Genomic DNA, 16,166 nt, shown 5'->3' on the forward strand with positions numbered 1-16,166 from the left:
TTTGTCTATGGACTAATATCAAAACATACCAAATCTTCTTATATCAAAACATACCAAATCTTCTTATATCAAAACATACCAAATCTTCTTATATCAAAACATACCAAATCTTCTAATATCAAAACATACCAAATCTTCTTATATCAAGACATACCATATCTTCTTATATCAAAAACATACCAAATCTTCTTATATCAAAACATACCAAATCTTTTTATATTAAAACACACCAAATCTTCTTATATCAAAACATACCAAATCTTCTTATATCAAAACATACCAAATCTTTTTATACATGTATCTATAATTTGTAGGCAGCATAGTATCCATTCTATACAGGAGAGTAATCAATTCATTTTGTACAAGCTCAAAACACTAGCAACATATAATTGAAGTGTAAATATGGTCGGCTATCAACATACCACAGTCCTTTGTGAGTGTATCTACACCAAGAACGCTGCAATTTCTGCCCCCATTACATGGTGAAGGGTCATCACATGTTCTGTATCTACTAGATTTCCCTTTACAATTAATGGAACAGTCCTCCCATTCTGTCCAGCTCGAATAATTCCCATTTATTTTTTCTACAAAGAATTAAATTAAAAATATTAGATGATTTTCCACAAAGTAAACTATTGTTCTTGCTAGTGAGATCTTAAAATCACAATTGTAAAATCCTTCTCAGTGCCAACCAACCAAGACAATAATATTAAAAGTTTAGATAAAGCTAAGTAATATGCTGCAAGTTAGTTCAGAACCATATTTTATCCTGGGGAGAATTTGTCACAGTAATTTTTTTTCCAGACATGGTATTTCACAGGTAGATTGTTTCCAGAGGAGTGAAAATCTATCTGTGTTATGCAGATAGTATGTACCAGTGTATATTTTCCGTTCCATATTTCACAGAACCTTGTGAAATGAAGTCCCATTGACTACTATGTAAGTTACTAGTAATCAATATATACCTGACTATAATTATAAATGTTTCACAAAGGTAGAACAAATTTGTATTATTTATCAATCAAAGGGAGGTAATAATGAGTAATTTATATTTTAAAGATATTATTATATTCCTGAATCTATTTCATAGTGAAATTTTTCCTTGAATCTTATTTTTTTATATTCATTTATATAAAAAGATGACCTAAAGCATGATTAAATAATACAGATAATATTTCACAGGTAAATACTATCCAGCTATTGAAATTGCTTGTGTTCCAATATATTTTTATGCTATGATTCATCTGATTTCCATATAATCAACTACTACATCTTTGTCCCCAGACAAAACTATTTATATAGTTAAAAATATCATCATACTCAAATTCTTCCATTTCTGTTTACAATAGTAATGCAACTATATTTCGACCTTTACTTTTTAATTTATATTTGTACTGGGATCTGAAAACAACTCACTTTTACCTGTATTTCACTAACCTTATTTTATTTATATTAAATTAATCGTGATATTATTTCATAATTATGATCTTTGAAATTACTTCTGGTTTTCTTTCATATGTTTCATAATAATTGTCTTTTTAAAAGAATGATATTTACTTGAAAATTTCAGGATATTATTTTCAATTTGTGAAATTATTTCCCATTATAATACATTTTTTTTTAACAATTTAGCTTTAATTCAAATACATTATTATCATGATTATTATTTCATAGTATTTGTAAAGATTACGTTTTTTTTAATAACTATTCAATAGTTTAACTACCCAGATAGAATTTCATGGCAAAGGAAAAAATATCCTTGGGAAATATTTTCCTCCGGGTAAAAAAATAACAACAACTACTGTGACATTTTTTCCACCGGATCAAATTTCACCCCAATATAATTTTGCTTTACACATGGAGTGTCTATTAAATAAAGTCTCACTCTTTTTACAGCAGATTTCAATGAGTATGTAGCTAACGGTAATATCTTTGGTTAGCTTGCTTGCTAGCTGAACCGTGAAGTCATTGTTAGGTTAGGTAAACTATCCTCCTTTAAGAGTAGAATATTCCGACAGATAATGCATCTATCTGTCTTTAGGACTAGGCTACTTCGAAAGAAGGGTAGTTTACCTTACCTAACAATGACTTCACGGTTCAGCTAGCAAGCAAGCTAACCAGAGATATTACCTTTAGCTACATACTCCTTGGAATCCGCTGTAAATACCTTTCAACAATAAGTCTCTCAATTGTTTTCTCACCAAAATATCAAAATTAATTTAAAAAAAGAACTAATCTATTAAGTCCTTCCATTATATATAATGTTTTAAATCTTATTTTGTCTTTTAACATGAAGAGATTTTTTTAGCTATAAATTATTCACAATAACAAGCACCTGTTTTAATTGACCTTAAACATGTTAAACAATGTATGTACCTGTATCCTACTAACAATAACTTTGTTCAGAACCATAGCATAAAATAACGTCCCTCATGAAATATTATCTGCTGAACAATTTCATAGTAAAATATTGTCCACAAACAACATTTTATAATAAAATACTGTCCAGGACAAGATATCATTATGAAATAGTGTATTTCTCCATGAAATTTCGTAAGATTCTTCCTGACAAAATTTCATTGTAAATTTCTGAAGGAATTTAGACAGATTTTTCATGATTTTGACCATCAACTGTAATTCTTAACAGTACAGGATAAAGACTGTTTCAAAATTACAAGTGTAAACATTAATAACAGTCACTTAATCAAGTTTATGACATTTATTTAAGATTTTTAGTTGATAATTTAGGACTGAAAATACACAGACAGAGAAATCACAGACAGACAAATGAAGATCTGTTTACGAATGGACAGTCAGATGGACAAGGGTATACCATAATATACATCCCGTCTTAGACAGACATAAATAAATAAAGGTTTACCAGTTGTAAAATAACATGTCTGACACTCTTCATCTGTCCAGTGTCCTGTACTAAACTGTCTCTGTCTAGACTGATATCCCTCACAAGAGTCAACTGATCCTGGATAGTACATACAAGGTCCCCAAACACTCCATTCTAGCCAATATCCTTCAACTGCACCTGTACAAAATAATTACAAATAACTGTTATTTTGTTCAGACATTATGTATTCAAAGTGACACACAAAGTCAACACCTCAACTTTTTTTCAATTTACTTCAAAAATATATAAACTTATATCTTTCTCTTTTCTTGTCTTTTTTTTTATTATTATTTAGCCATGGCATTGTCAGTTTATTTTTGATTTATGAGTTGGACTGTCCCTCTGGTATCTTTCGTCCCTCTTTTATACCTTCACTACCTTTATATCCCTGATACACACAAGCTGCATGATTACAGATAAAAATTGCATTTCATATATATATATATATATTTGAATTATATCAAGCGTCTCTACGATGTTATTTTTAACTGTTTTATTGTATAAATTTCAAGATTGTTATAGTTTTATAATTGTAAAGATCGATATGATTCATTTTACAATCGGAAAAGATTGATATGATTCATTTTACAATCAGAAAAGATTGATATGATTCATTTTACAATCGGAAAAGATTGATATGATTCATTTTACAATCGGAAAAGATTGATATGATTCATTTTACAATCGGAAAAGATCGATATGATTCATTTTACAATCGGAAAAGATCGATATGATTCATTTTACAATCGGAAAAGATCGATATGATTCATTTTACAATAAGATTGATATGATTCATTTTACAATCGGAAAAGATCGATATGATTCATTTTACAATCGGAAAAGATCGATATGATTCATTTTACAATAAGATTGATATGATTCATTTTACAATCGGAAAAGATTGATATGATTCATTTTACAATCGGAAAAGATCGATATGATTCATTTTACAATCGGAAAAGATTGATATGATTCATTTTACAATCGGAAAAGATTGATATGATTCATTTTACAATCGGAAAAGATCGATATGATTCATTTTACAATCGGAAAAGATCGATATGATTCATTTTACATCACAATAATACTAATGGAGCATATTAGTTATCTGAAAATTTATAGAGTCGCGTACATTTAATGTTTCCTTTTTTTTTGTTATTGGTGTTATTTTGTACACTTTTTAGGCGTTTGGTAGATGATTATATGTAAACAGGGCAGGGATGGGGTCGATTACTTTAAAAAATGTCATCGATTACATTACAATATACCTTATCGCTAATCCCGACTAACCCGGCCGCTTGAACTTTTGACGTCAACAACAATCACTTCTCAATTGTGGCGTCAGATATTTTGTTTTATGACGTCAAAATTTTACAGGAACCTGTGTAATATCCAGAAATGGCGGACAAATAGCGATAAGGTGTATTGTTTTTTCTACAAATTTTAACCAACTGCCCAATTCACAAAAAACCTGGACAAATAATGAAAAATCAATCAAGTCAGTCAAGTATAGTTTTATTGTCTGTGAGGACATAATTGACACATCCATAAATGTTTTTACAGGTGATAATCACTACTTTCATTTTTTTAACAAACAATAGGTGAGCTTGGGTATTAAAATTTTATTGTCTTAATTGCAATATCAATAAAGTTATAATTGGTTAATTGTCATAATTTGTTTGAAAATTTTGAATACATATATTATTCATGGAAAACAAAATCTATTAAAATTGTCAAAAAATGAAATATGATTTTAAATTCCATTTTGAATTAAAAGGGATCATGAATGTCAAACTTCAAAGTCAAATTGGAAATAAATGTTTTCTGCTTTTGAATTTCATTGTAGTTTTATAAAAATATTGGGCATACTTATTTAAAATTGGAGTTATTATCAGAAGTGTTCAATCAATGAACAAAAATGCTTTCAAGACATACTCTTATATCATAAGAGCTCAATCTCACAAACACTGGAAAGCAAATTCCTTTAGTAAACTGTTAACAAAATAAAACACTTGGTTATACAAAACTTGTTCTATAGATGTTACTATTTATCACATTAAACAAAGTCCCATCATAGTGAATACTAGTTCCATGATATTTTTATTCATGCTTTACATTTTCATATTGTCTATCAAATACTATTTTCCTATATATATACCAGTATACAAGATTTGTAATCAGCATGTTATCATATGAATGTAATCTTAAAGTAATCTAAAAGTAATCATGATTACACCTGTTTTTGGCAATGTAATTGATTACATAACTATTACTTGTAATCAGAAATTGCATGATTACTGATTAGATAGGATTACATTGAAAAATATAATCGATTACAGCTGATGACGATTACTGATTATGATAACCCCATATCTGAAACAGGGTAGATGATTATATGCAAATAAGAAGTGAATATGATATGTAAATAGGACAGGTCAACATATGTAAATACACATAAAAGGAAGGTTAAACATTGAATGTCTTACCATTGTGTGTTGTGTTGACACCATCTGTTGTTGAGGGATACACATCTGTAGTAAAACTGTTGATGGCAGTTGTTGTAGGGCAGTTGATGGCAATATCTCCACTAACAACAGTACTATAAGTATCTGTAGTATAACTGCTGGTGGCATCCTTAGTACTACCTGTGGCACGGTCTTCACTTGTGCTAGTGCTGTACAAATCTGTAGTATAACTGCTGGTGGCTTCATCAGGACTACTTGTGGCTTCACTTGTGCTAATGCTGTACATATCTGTAGTATAACTGCTGGTGGCTTCATCAGGACTACTTGTGGCTTCACTTGTGCTAATGCTGTACGTATCTGTAGTATAACTGCTGGTGGCTTCATCAGAACTACTTGTGGCTTCACTTGTGCTTATGCTGTATGTATCTGTAGTATAACTGCTGGTGGCTTCATCAGAACTACTTGTGGCTTCACTTGTGCTTATGCTGTATGTATCTGTAGTATAACTGCTGGTGGCTTCATCAGGACTGCTTGTGGCTTCACTTGTGCTAATGCTGTACGTATCTGTAGTATAACTGCTGGTGGCTTCATCCGGACTACTTGTGGCTTCACTTGTGCTAATGCTGTACGTATCTGTAGTATAACTGCTGGTGGCTTCATCAGGACTACTTGTGGCTTCACTTGTGCTAATGCTGTACGTATCTGTAGTATAACTGCTGGTGGCTTTATCAGGACTACTTGTGGCTTCAGTTGTGCTAATGCTGTACGTATCTGTAGTATAACTGCTGGTTGCTTCATCAGGACTACTTGTGGCATGGTCTGCACTTGTGCTAATGCTATATGTCACTGTAGACTCACTTATAAGGCTATCAGCAACAGTAGTATCATATATTTCTTTTGATGAGCTACCAGTGGCACTGGTCAGTTCAGATGTGTGGCTTTCAGTGGTTTCTTCTCTTGTGGTACTATGTATATTTGTTGATATACTTGTATAACTTTTATCTATAAATAAAATTAAAACTTGAAAATTAAGCAACTACTTTTTCATCTGATTTTTGCAATCTGAGACCCGAAATCCCTTTTAAAATCTTATCAGAAAATTTGGGCATGATTTCATGCAACAAGCCTAGTAATATTGTTTTTGGAAAAGGGGGTGTGCATTATACAAATAATAATCTAATAAGAATCCTACCAAGAATTAATGATTAAACAGCATAAAACACTTGTTACATGTATAAATGTGAAGCTACTTAATATCATATGAATATGTTACTTAAATAATATTGACAGTACAGTGGAGTAACAAAGACATGTCAGACATGTTCATAGGGGGAATATTTGATGGCCATATAAAGAAGAGGGTCTATTTAAATCTAATGCGTGTGGAAACCTATTACGCCCTCCCCCCCTCCCAACTCTGTGGCCTCTGCAGTTAAACTCTTATCAGCACGTAACTGGATTTATTGCACAATAAAAAGAATGGAATTTATGTTATATATTCTGAGCTGTCAATCTATTAAATGTATCTAGTATGCTCTCTTGAAGCTGGTATGGTCTATTATGAATGTATGTCCCAAATTGATGAACGGCTGGAAGCCAAGGGGTCTTATAAATCAAAATAACACTTTCTTATTTTATCCTTTGTTTTTTAGGCATTTTTGAGAATTTTTTTAAATTGTGTATTCACTGCATGATAAAAGTACTAATAGTTGCCTTAGATTTTTAAAAATAGCAAAAAAAGTAAAAAGTAAAATCACAAAAATACTGAACTTAGAGGAAAACCAATTCGGAAAGTCCATAATCACATGGCAAAATCAAATAACAAAACGCAAAAACCAATGGACAAGAACTGTCATATACACCTTATCGCTTTTTGTCCGCCATTGCTGGATATCACACATGTTCCCGTAAAATGTTGGTCAACGTCATAAAACAAAATATCTGACGCCACAATCATGACAATGGAAAAGTAATTGTTGTTGACGTCAAAAGTTCAAGCAGCCGGGTAAGCCGGGATTAGCGATAATGTGTATTCCTGACTTGTGTAATAGATGTGCCTTGATGTGTAGGTTAATTCCCCTTAATTTGGACAGATGAATTATTTAGTATTTAAATGTTTATTTTAGGTTTGATTTGATTTAAATATAAATTGAATGTGTATCATGACATTTTCTACATTTTTTTTAAATTTTGTATTCACTGCAACATAAAAGACCTAAAAGTACTAGTGGCCTTACCTGTAGGTTTTTAAAAATAGCAAAAAAAGTAAACGGTCATCATACACATTCATATTTATTTCTGAATAGTAAAATGAAAGTTCTTCACTTAACCGTGAATGTAGAATTTTTTGCAGTGTTAGAAAGTGGTGAAAATTCTAAAAAGGCTATCCCTTATGGGCCAGGAAATACTACCGTGCCACCATAAACCGGATGTCAATAAACTAACTGTCCACACAATGCTGGGTAGAAGGATTGGAAGGTTCCGAATCAAGACAATAGCAACACTGCAGATGATACTGTCTAAAAAGCAATACAGAGTGACACGATTTGTGTTAAATTAAATCATAAAAAAAGGTATGTAACAATATTTTAAAAAACGTTTGCAAATTTTAGATTTTTGAAATTATTTATCAAACATTTGAAAAATTTTGAAATTTTGAAATTTTCACCAATTGACCAAACCGTTGCAATTTCAAATTCTGAATTACGTTTTGATATTTGATAGTTTAGATATTTGATCAAACTTTAACTTAACGTCAGTTTTTATTATTTCGCTTGGTACAGGCATCTATAACGTGCATATTCAACAATGGACACTATGTAACCATGAGAACAATGTTTTTGTTGATCTTGACAAGCTGATACTTTCTTTATCTTGCAGTTTCTCACTATCTCATTTTCGTCCTGAACATGCATCAAATATTTGCTACTGGACGTTAAACAACCAACAATCAATATATCACTATCTTACTTTTCACCCCGTGAATACACAAAACATGGTGTTAATGTTATTTAAACTCCTATAAAGTGTTTACTAACGATTTTTGCAAAAATAATCACCTATCTGTAGATCTTGTCTTGGTGATAATATTGGATATTTAAAGTGTCTATCTATTTGTTAGAGTTTTTAAGATAATAGAAAAAACATGTAAAATATTGGCCCAAATCGTCAAGAGTAATAACTCAAGTTGTCGACTGATTACGGAAACATTTGATTTATTTGCAGTTTTTTTTATATAGATTAGACCGTTTGTTTTCCTGTTTGAATGGTATTACACTAGTAATTGGTGGGGCCCTTTGTAGCTTGTTGTTTGGTGTGAGCTCATGTTGAAGGCCGTACATTGACCTATAATGGTTTACTTTTATAAATTTTTATTTGGATGGAGAGTTGTCTCATTGGCACTCATAACACATCTTCCTATATCTATAGTCTAGAAGATAATTTTTGTTATCTAAAGTGGCTATCTATCTACAGTAACAATAGTCTAGCTTTCAATTAAGATAAGAGAAACTGGACATATCATTATCAAAGAGCAATGACTCCAAATAGGAGTAAAATGACTCGTTTGGTCCGAAACTTATTTGTAGATCTTGTCTTGCTGATCTTATAAACTTATTCAAATTCTTACTATCTATTATAGGGTTTTTTCTTGATATAATGCAAAAAAAGCACAAATATATTGTAAAATTGTCATTAACGCCTAAACCTCCAATTATAGAGGTCGTCAGACGATTTTGATATGTTGACTTGTTTGCAGAAATTATATTGTTGACCATTTTTGCGTATATTTAGCGTCTACCTATCTTTTATCGTTTTTTTTTTTTTTTTATATTTAAGGAAAACACACGGAATAAAATCATAAAATCTGTATTTAAGGGCATGCAATCTCTCCAATAAGGATTCGTTCGACGATTTGAAAATAATAATTTATTTGTAGATCCTGTCGTGTTAATTATTTTAGTTACTCAAAGTTTCTATCAATTATCATTTTCAAGATAACAAGCAAAATTGAAAAAAAACAGAGGTAAAAAAAAAACTGTTATTTATTTAAGAGCAATTACTCCTATAAGATGACGTCTGACAGTTTTGATGTGAATAAACAATAGGTAGATCTCATCATTGTCAACAATTTTGCCTCTGTATGATTTCTCTTTTCATAGCGGTTTTCAAGATAATAGACAACAACATGTATTTTAACAATATTTTCTATTTTCAGTGGCTCGTGTCGGTTATGTTGGTTGGCAAGTCATCGGAAACATTTTTCTTTTCCGTTAAGTGGGTAGTTGAGAGATTGTTGTATCAGTGGCCGATTCAAGTGTGCGAGGGTTGAACCCCCGTTACATTTTGACGATCAATGCTCTTTTAAAAATGGCTGCACCCACTGTATTCTAACTCCTTCTAAGAGTGAACAGTGTATGTGTTGGGTGAGGGGGTATTTATTTAGTTATTTGTTTTTGTGATTTTATTTTTTCTGACAAATTCAATCGAATAAGTAAATCTGTTTATACTATATTTTATCTGGAGCCTATATGTACAAGTTTCCCTAGGTTTCACAGGCAGCAACTTAAATCAACCAAAGAACACGATTTGAGCTTTTTTTAGCATGCTTCGTGTCAATTTGAAGAGTCAGTTATGTTCTTAGATTTTATGCCGACAGTTTGTAGCTTCGTTGCGCTGTTACATCATTTTCTAAAGGGGATGGTATATTGAAAGTACTCAGCCTAACACTCAGTCTTAACAGATCAGATTAAAAATGTGCCAATACGACTGTGCAAATTTCAGTTATAGTCACACCAAAAGTATATATCAAAGGATATCTCAAAATATTGTACAACCAATTTGACCTATCGGGAAAAAAGATTACCGTGAGAATTGAAAGACCTATCAATATATAAGTGCATTAGAGATAAACTGAATAATGAATTAATTGAAATATACTAATTAAATTCACATTTACATTTACAGGAAATTGAATGCAACTCATGTCGTTACTTTTGTCGTCTGTAATGCAACCTACTGAGAAATTTCAATTTATTCAGAATGTGATGTTCTGAAATACACAGTCCAATATATTGTCAGTCAATTTAAAAGGTTTTAAAAATATTTCTTAGAGAAATACATTAACTCCATACGAGATCATACGATTTCTTTAACTGCATCTATAATTATGCAATTACCATGGCGATTGTAATGGTTTCACGCACCGTAAAGGGTTAATTCTTGATTGATCGCTGATTTCAAGTTTCATTCGATTTAAATTATTATGATCCGGTTAAATGTAATTATATACAGGTCCATTGTACTTTTATGTCCTTTCCATTATTTGTGTCGTTCAGTTGCTGTCTCGTTGATATTTAAGATGACAATGGGTGGCATATATTCGGGACCAGAACGTGCTCAGTAATGTGATAAACGAATATGAACCGGCCTGTTATGTACTACACCAACATGCTGAGCCTTGTTTTAACGTGCCCGTACAAAATGTGTAGTCCTAAATGTCATGTGCTTATCAGAAAAGCAACAATAACCAGTGTTCAAGTTTTTGGTTTTAATCTGAGCATGGATCCGATATCACAATATAATACTTCCATGATCTGAGAAAAGATCGAACCCTCAACCATTGCCATCGAGACGAAAACACCATGCATGCAGAGACAGTATATTGGAAGTTTAATGATACGGTTACCTACATTTTGACTGCATGAATTGGAACACGGAATAAAGTTTCAGAGGTCGAACTCATGATAACTGGGAACAGTCACAGAGTTGTATCACCATTGAGGCAAGGTGAAATAACATGTGGTAAAGTCAATGATATCGTTTTGACTTGGAAAATCCTAGTTTTGATAAATGAAATTACACCCAGAAATGTTACAAATTGACATTTCAGTTTTGGATGTCAGTATTCTTACTCAGTTTGTCCAGGTACAGGTATAATAGCCAATGAGACAACAATACACAATTATAGGTCATCGTATGGCCTTTTACCATAAGCAAACCCAATACCGTAAGGTAAACTGTAACATGTGTAAAGGACCCTGTCATGACAAAATGCGAAACAATTCAAAATGACAGTTTCCCCACTATAATCCAATGTTTATGAAATTGTTTTTTTTTTATTCGAGCATGGAAAATAAATTGATAAAACCTAGGTGATCAATAGCTTACAATTAAAACACTTCAGGGTAACCGATTATTCCATTCATGTAAATCCGCAATTTACGGCTTCTTCCAATAAAACAATTCAACGAAACCTTTATTCAATTTTTTTGTTTGCCCACAAGAAATACCCATGGCTACCGAATAGAGTTTAATTAAATTTAAGGGGTCACTCCATGCAGAATTTGTGCGTGAATCCATTAATTACAAGACTTTTTCATTTATATAACAGTGGTTTACGTATTTCCATTTATAACGGATGATATTATACTGACGGTGCTTTACGATATTAGATTTTAACATTTATCGGGCAAAACATACATGTTCAGTAGTTTTCGTTTGTTGAAGTGGTTCATAAGTGTTTCTCGTTTCTCGTTTTTTATATAAATTAGACTTGATTTTCCCGTTTGAATGGTTTCACAAGCACTAGTATTTTTTGGGGTGTCCTTTATAGCTTAATGTTCGATGTCAGTCTAGGATCTAATGGTTTACTTTTATAAAGTGTGACTTGGATGGAGAGTTGTCTTATTGGCACTCATACTACATCTTCCTATATCTATTTGTTACAGAAATGAGAAAATATTTTCGTATCATTCAAATTGATTTCTTTGACAACCTTGGACACTTAAATGTGGCACGCTTTCATAAAATAACCCAAACATATTTACATAGTTCCGAATTTCTACAACCCATATTTGAATGTAAAAGAGGGACGAAAGATACCAGAGGGACAGTCAAACTCATAAATCGAAAATAAACTGACAACGCCATGGACAATTGAGATAACAGCGCAATGACAAATTAAAATAGACAATTGACACAGAGAAATGTCTCGTCTTTCGGCAAAAAAATCAGAAACAGGCAACATAATGGACAGCAAAATGGCTTCAATTCAGTCGCTGGACAATAATCTAGTGGACCGGGTCAAAAATGGCGGTCGACAAACTGACAGACAGTTTTATATAAAGGCAACAGTAGTATACCGCTGTTCAAAACTCGTAAATCTATGGCATAAAACAAAATTGGGGTAACAAACTAAAACTGAGGGAAACGCATTAAATATAAGAGGAGAACCACGACACAACATTAAAATGTAACATACACAGAAACGGACTAAGCATTCGCAAGTAGTTCCTATCAAAATAACTGTCGCCGTAAACGCAATTCCTATATGTCTCGCTTCCCCCCCGGCGCTTTCTGCGACTTTCATCACAGGTAGACATACATAATTAACATCATGGCTTAAGGTCACACATTTGTGTGTATACAGGTCAAGCTTAAAACAGCCATCATGGAATATAGAAAAAAATATGAAAGTATTTATCAGACACTTTCATAATGTGTCTAAAAATTTGATCTTTGAGTTTCTTATTGGTAATGTAGAATACGTCAACGCCGTGGTTTCAGATTTATGAGAAAGACAATGCTAAAAATTAAAATTAGGATATAAACCAAATTATAAGCTCAAGAGATGTAGCATCTCAACAAGATTTTGTTTTTACCAACAAATTAAACTGAAAAAGTGACGTAGGAGTTGACTAGAAAAAGAACCTTTGTTTAGTCTTAGAAGTCTAGGATAAATTGTCCTCTTTTGTTTCCATATTTTATTTTTCATATCTTTTTTTGCCCGAAAGTTAGTGGAATCCCACTCTATTGTCCCCAGTTCTAACGACAAAGTGGAACTTATAAAAGTCTAAAGGGTACAAATAAAGGGGCAATACAAGACATTATCATTTAAAAAAAGTATTACCAAATGCAAAACTTGAAGCAGAATTGATAAAAAGTACAGGTCGGATATAGATTACAAGCAAAAAGTCGTTCTCAATATTTCTATTTGGAGCCTGCTAAAACCGACAAAATTAGCCTCATTTCCCTCTGTCATTTTAGGACAAGTTTGAAAAATATGTATTCAGTTTTTTACCTAGAGGGATTACTTTTTATCCATGAATATTTTACTTTCATCTTTTAAAAGCATGTTGATTAAAAACAAAGATGTCCGCGGCATTCGAAAACAGAAACTAACATGTTGAACATTAAAATAATCACTATGGTATTTATACGCTCATCAGAATTTGATAAACGTCTACCTTAAATTTCTATTGGTTCGAAATAAAATTGTAATTTAGAAAAACATCCAAATTCCTATGATAATTAATATATCTTCGCTGTTAAAAAAAAATGTTATCTTAAATCATCTCTATTTTAGGAAAAAATTGCAGGAAAACACTCAAATTAGGATTTAGCTCTCTCGTACTTCTTTTTATATCTTTAAAATATAAAATGCAAAAACTGCTGTGGCATTGTGTAACGGTGATGTTTCCCCGTTGAATCATTCTATATATTTAATTTTTGTTAACTTATATCTTAATAAATAATGCATGTTAGTTATTTGAAGCAACGACAAATTTTGGTTTTTCTACTTACCTGCTACTGTTAAAAGAATGAGTAACCGAATGTGTAACTTCATTTTTCACTGTTTTAACAAAATACTATAAAGTCACAAACATAACACATCCAGTTAGTAGATTGCTTCAAGGTATAACATATAAAGCCAATAATGTTTCATAGATATTGGTGTAATGATGATAATATGTATGTTTCATAGATATTGGTGTATTGACGAAGGTGATGGAATAACATTAGAAGAATTTAATTTTATTGACTAGTTATTTAATGCTGGTTTGTTTCGTGGACTACAGGGAGTTCTTGAACTTGTTTATTTGTACCTTATGATGTCCATTGTTAATTATATCCCTTGTATCAACAGAAAGGTCAGATGCTGCTTTCCTTAATTGTTTGGAGGATTGTTGTTGTTGTAGAATACAAAGAATACAACGGGTCGATGTGACAATAACCATATCACACAAAGGACAGATTGGTCAGATGAATTTAAGGACAACAGTCCGGATTATACATAACGATTAACAGTAGTGGTGCAAAATAATAGTTCAGCTCAGGAATATCCTACATCTCATTTTTATTCCTTTCCCTTTTATTTACGTTAATTAATATCTCCTGTTTTGCTATTCAGTAATCTGTTTCATTTAGTAAACCAAGACTTGAAATAGATCACCCTTTCTCGGGGTCCATTATACTACACAGCTTTGGTAGGATAATTGCCTACAACTGCATAGAAATCTATTATGAACACTTTCGATGACAACTTGTAAACAATACAAATCTGTTACAAGTATTACAGAAGACAACATGTAAACAATACAAATCTGTCATGAGCATTGCAGAATACAACTTGTAAACAATACAAATCTGTCATGAGCATTGCAAAAGACAACTTGTAAACAAGACAAATATGTTATGGGCATTGCAGACGACAACTTGTAAACGATACAAATCTGTTCTGGGCATTGCAGACGACAACTTTGAACAAAACAATCTGTAATGGGCATTGCAGACGACAACTTGTGAACAAAACAATCTGTAATGGGCATTGCAGACGACAACTTGTGAACAAGACAAATCTGTCATGGTCATTGCAGACAACAACTTGTAAACGATACAAATCTGTTATTGCCATTGCAGACAACTTGTAAACGATACAAATCTGTAATGGGCATTGCAGACGACAACTTGTAAACTATACAAATCTGTTATGGGCATTGCAGACAACAACTTGTAAACGATACAATCTGTAATGGGCATTGCAGACGACAACTTGTAAACAATACAAATATGCTATGGGCATTGCAGACGACAACTGGTAAACGATACAATCTGTAATGGGCATTGCAGACGACAACTTGTAAACTACACAAATCTGTTATGAGCATTGCAGAAGACAACTTATAAACAATACAAATATGTTAAGGGCATTGCAGACGACAACTGGTAAACGATACAAGTCTGTTCTGGGCATTGCAGACGACAACTTGTAAACAATACAAGTCTGTTCTGGGCATTGCAGAAGACAACTTGTAAACAATACAAATATGTAATGGGCATTGCAGACGACAACTTGTAAACAATACAAATATGTTCAAGGCATTGCAGAAGACAACTTGTAAACAATACAATCTGTTATTGGCATTGCAGACGACAACTTATTAAGGGGGTTCGCGGGTCTAAATCATTTATATAGGATTTCTCTATAAATGAACTTTATCTTATAGTTAATAGAAAAATAAAATAAAAAAGTGGGGTCCCCGTTCATTTGGCTCACAATCTGCCTTCGAAAGAAGCATACATTTTTGGAAAGGTGGGTTTTTTCTGTTGAAGTAATAGGAGAAATAAAGGTAATATCGAAATAAAAAAAAAGAAATTTATTACAGAAATCGCTAAAATTTTACAATAATTTAGTTTAAGTACAGCATATATGGAAATTATATTAAAAAAGATAGGTCACTGATGAATTGAAAAAGATATTTCAATTTTAGAGCCAAAAAATGGCATTTTTCCACCAAAAGGGAGATAATTTGGAACTTTCTCAATGATGTATACATTTTGAAAGTCATCTGGGGCCAACACAAATTGATTGTTTTGAATGATTTTTGTACCATATGATAAAGTAACAACTACAAAAGGAAATAAATAAAATTTATAATGAAAAACAAATGTTTGATTTTTTTCTGAAATTTTTATACCCTCGAGCCTCTTTAACAAGACAAATCTGTTATGGTCATTGC

General features: G+C 31.9%; 1 protein-coding gene across 1 annotated transcript in view; it reads right to left on the bottom strand.

Annotated features, from left to right (window-relative positions):
* The window catches only part of LOC143046885 (uncharacterized), a 132,393-nt gene extending 118,355 nt beyond the window's left edge, over positions 1 to 14,038 (bottom strand). The window contains exons 1-4 of the mRNA XM_076219942.1: positions 13,951 to 14,038; positions 5,389 to 6,369; positions 2,882 to 3,040; positions 423 to 584 (exon numbers count right to left, since the gene is read on the bottom strand). Coding sequence (XP_076076057.1) covers positions 423 to 584; positions 2,882 to 3,040; positions 5,389 to 6,369; positions 13,951 to 13,993 — 1,345 coding nt within the window. The 5' untranslated portion in view covers positions 13,994 to 14,038. The remainder of the gene's footprint in view (positions 1 to 422; positions 585 to 2,881; positions 3,041 to 5,388; positions 6,370 to 13,950) is intronic.
* Between the last annotated feature and the right edge of the window lie 2,128 nt (positions 14,039 to 16,166).

Source organism: Mytilus galloprovincialis, chromosome 9 (genome assembly GCF_965363235.1).
Source record: "Mytilus galloprovincialis chromosome 9, xbMytGall1.hap1.1, whole genome shotgun sequence".
Classification (NCBI taxonomy): Eukaryota; Metazoa; Mollusca; class Bivalvia; order Mytilida; family Mytilidae; genus Mytilus; species Mytilus galloprovincialis.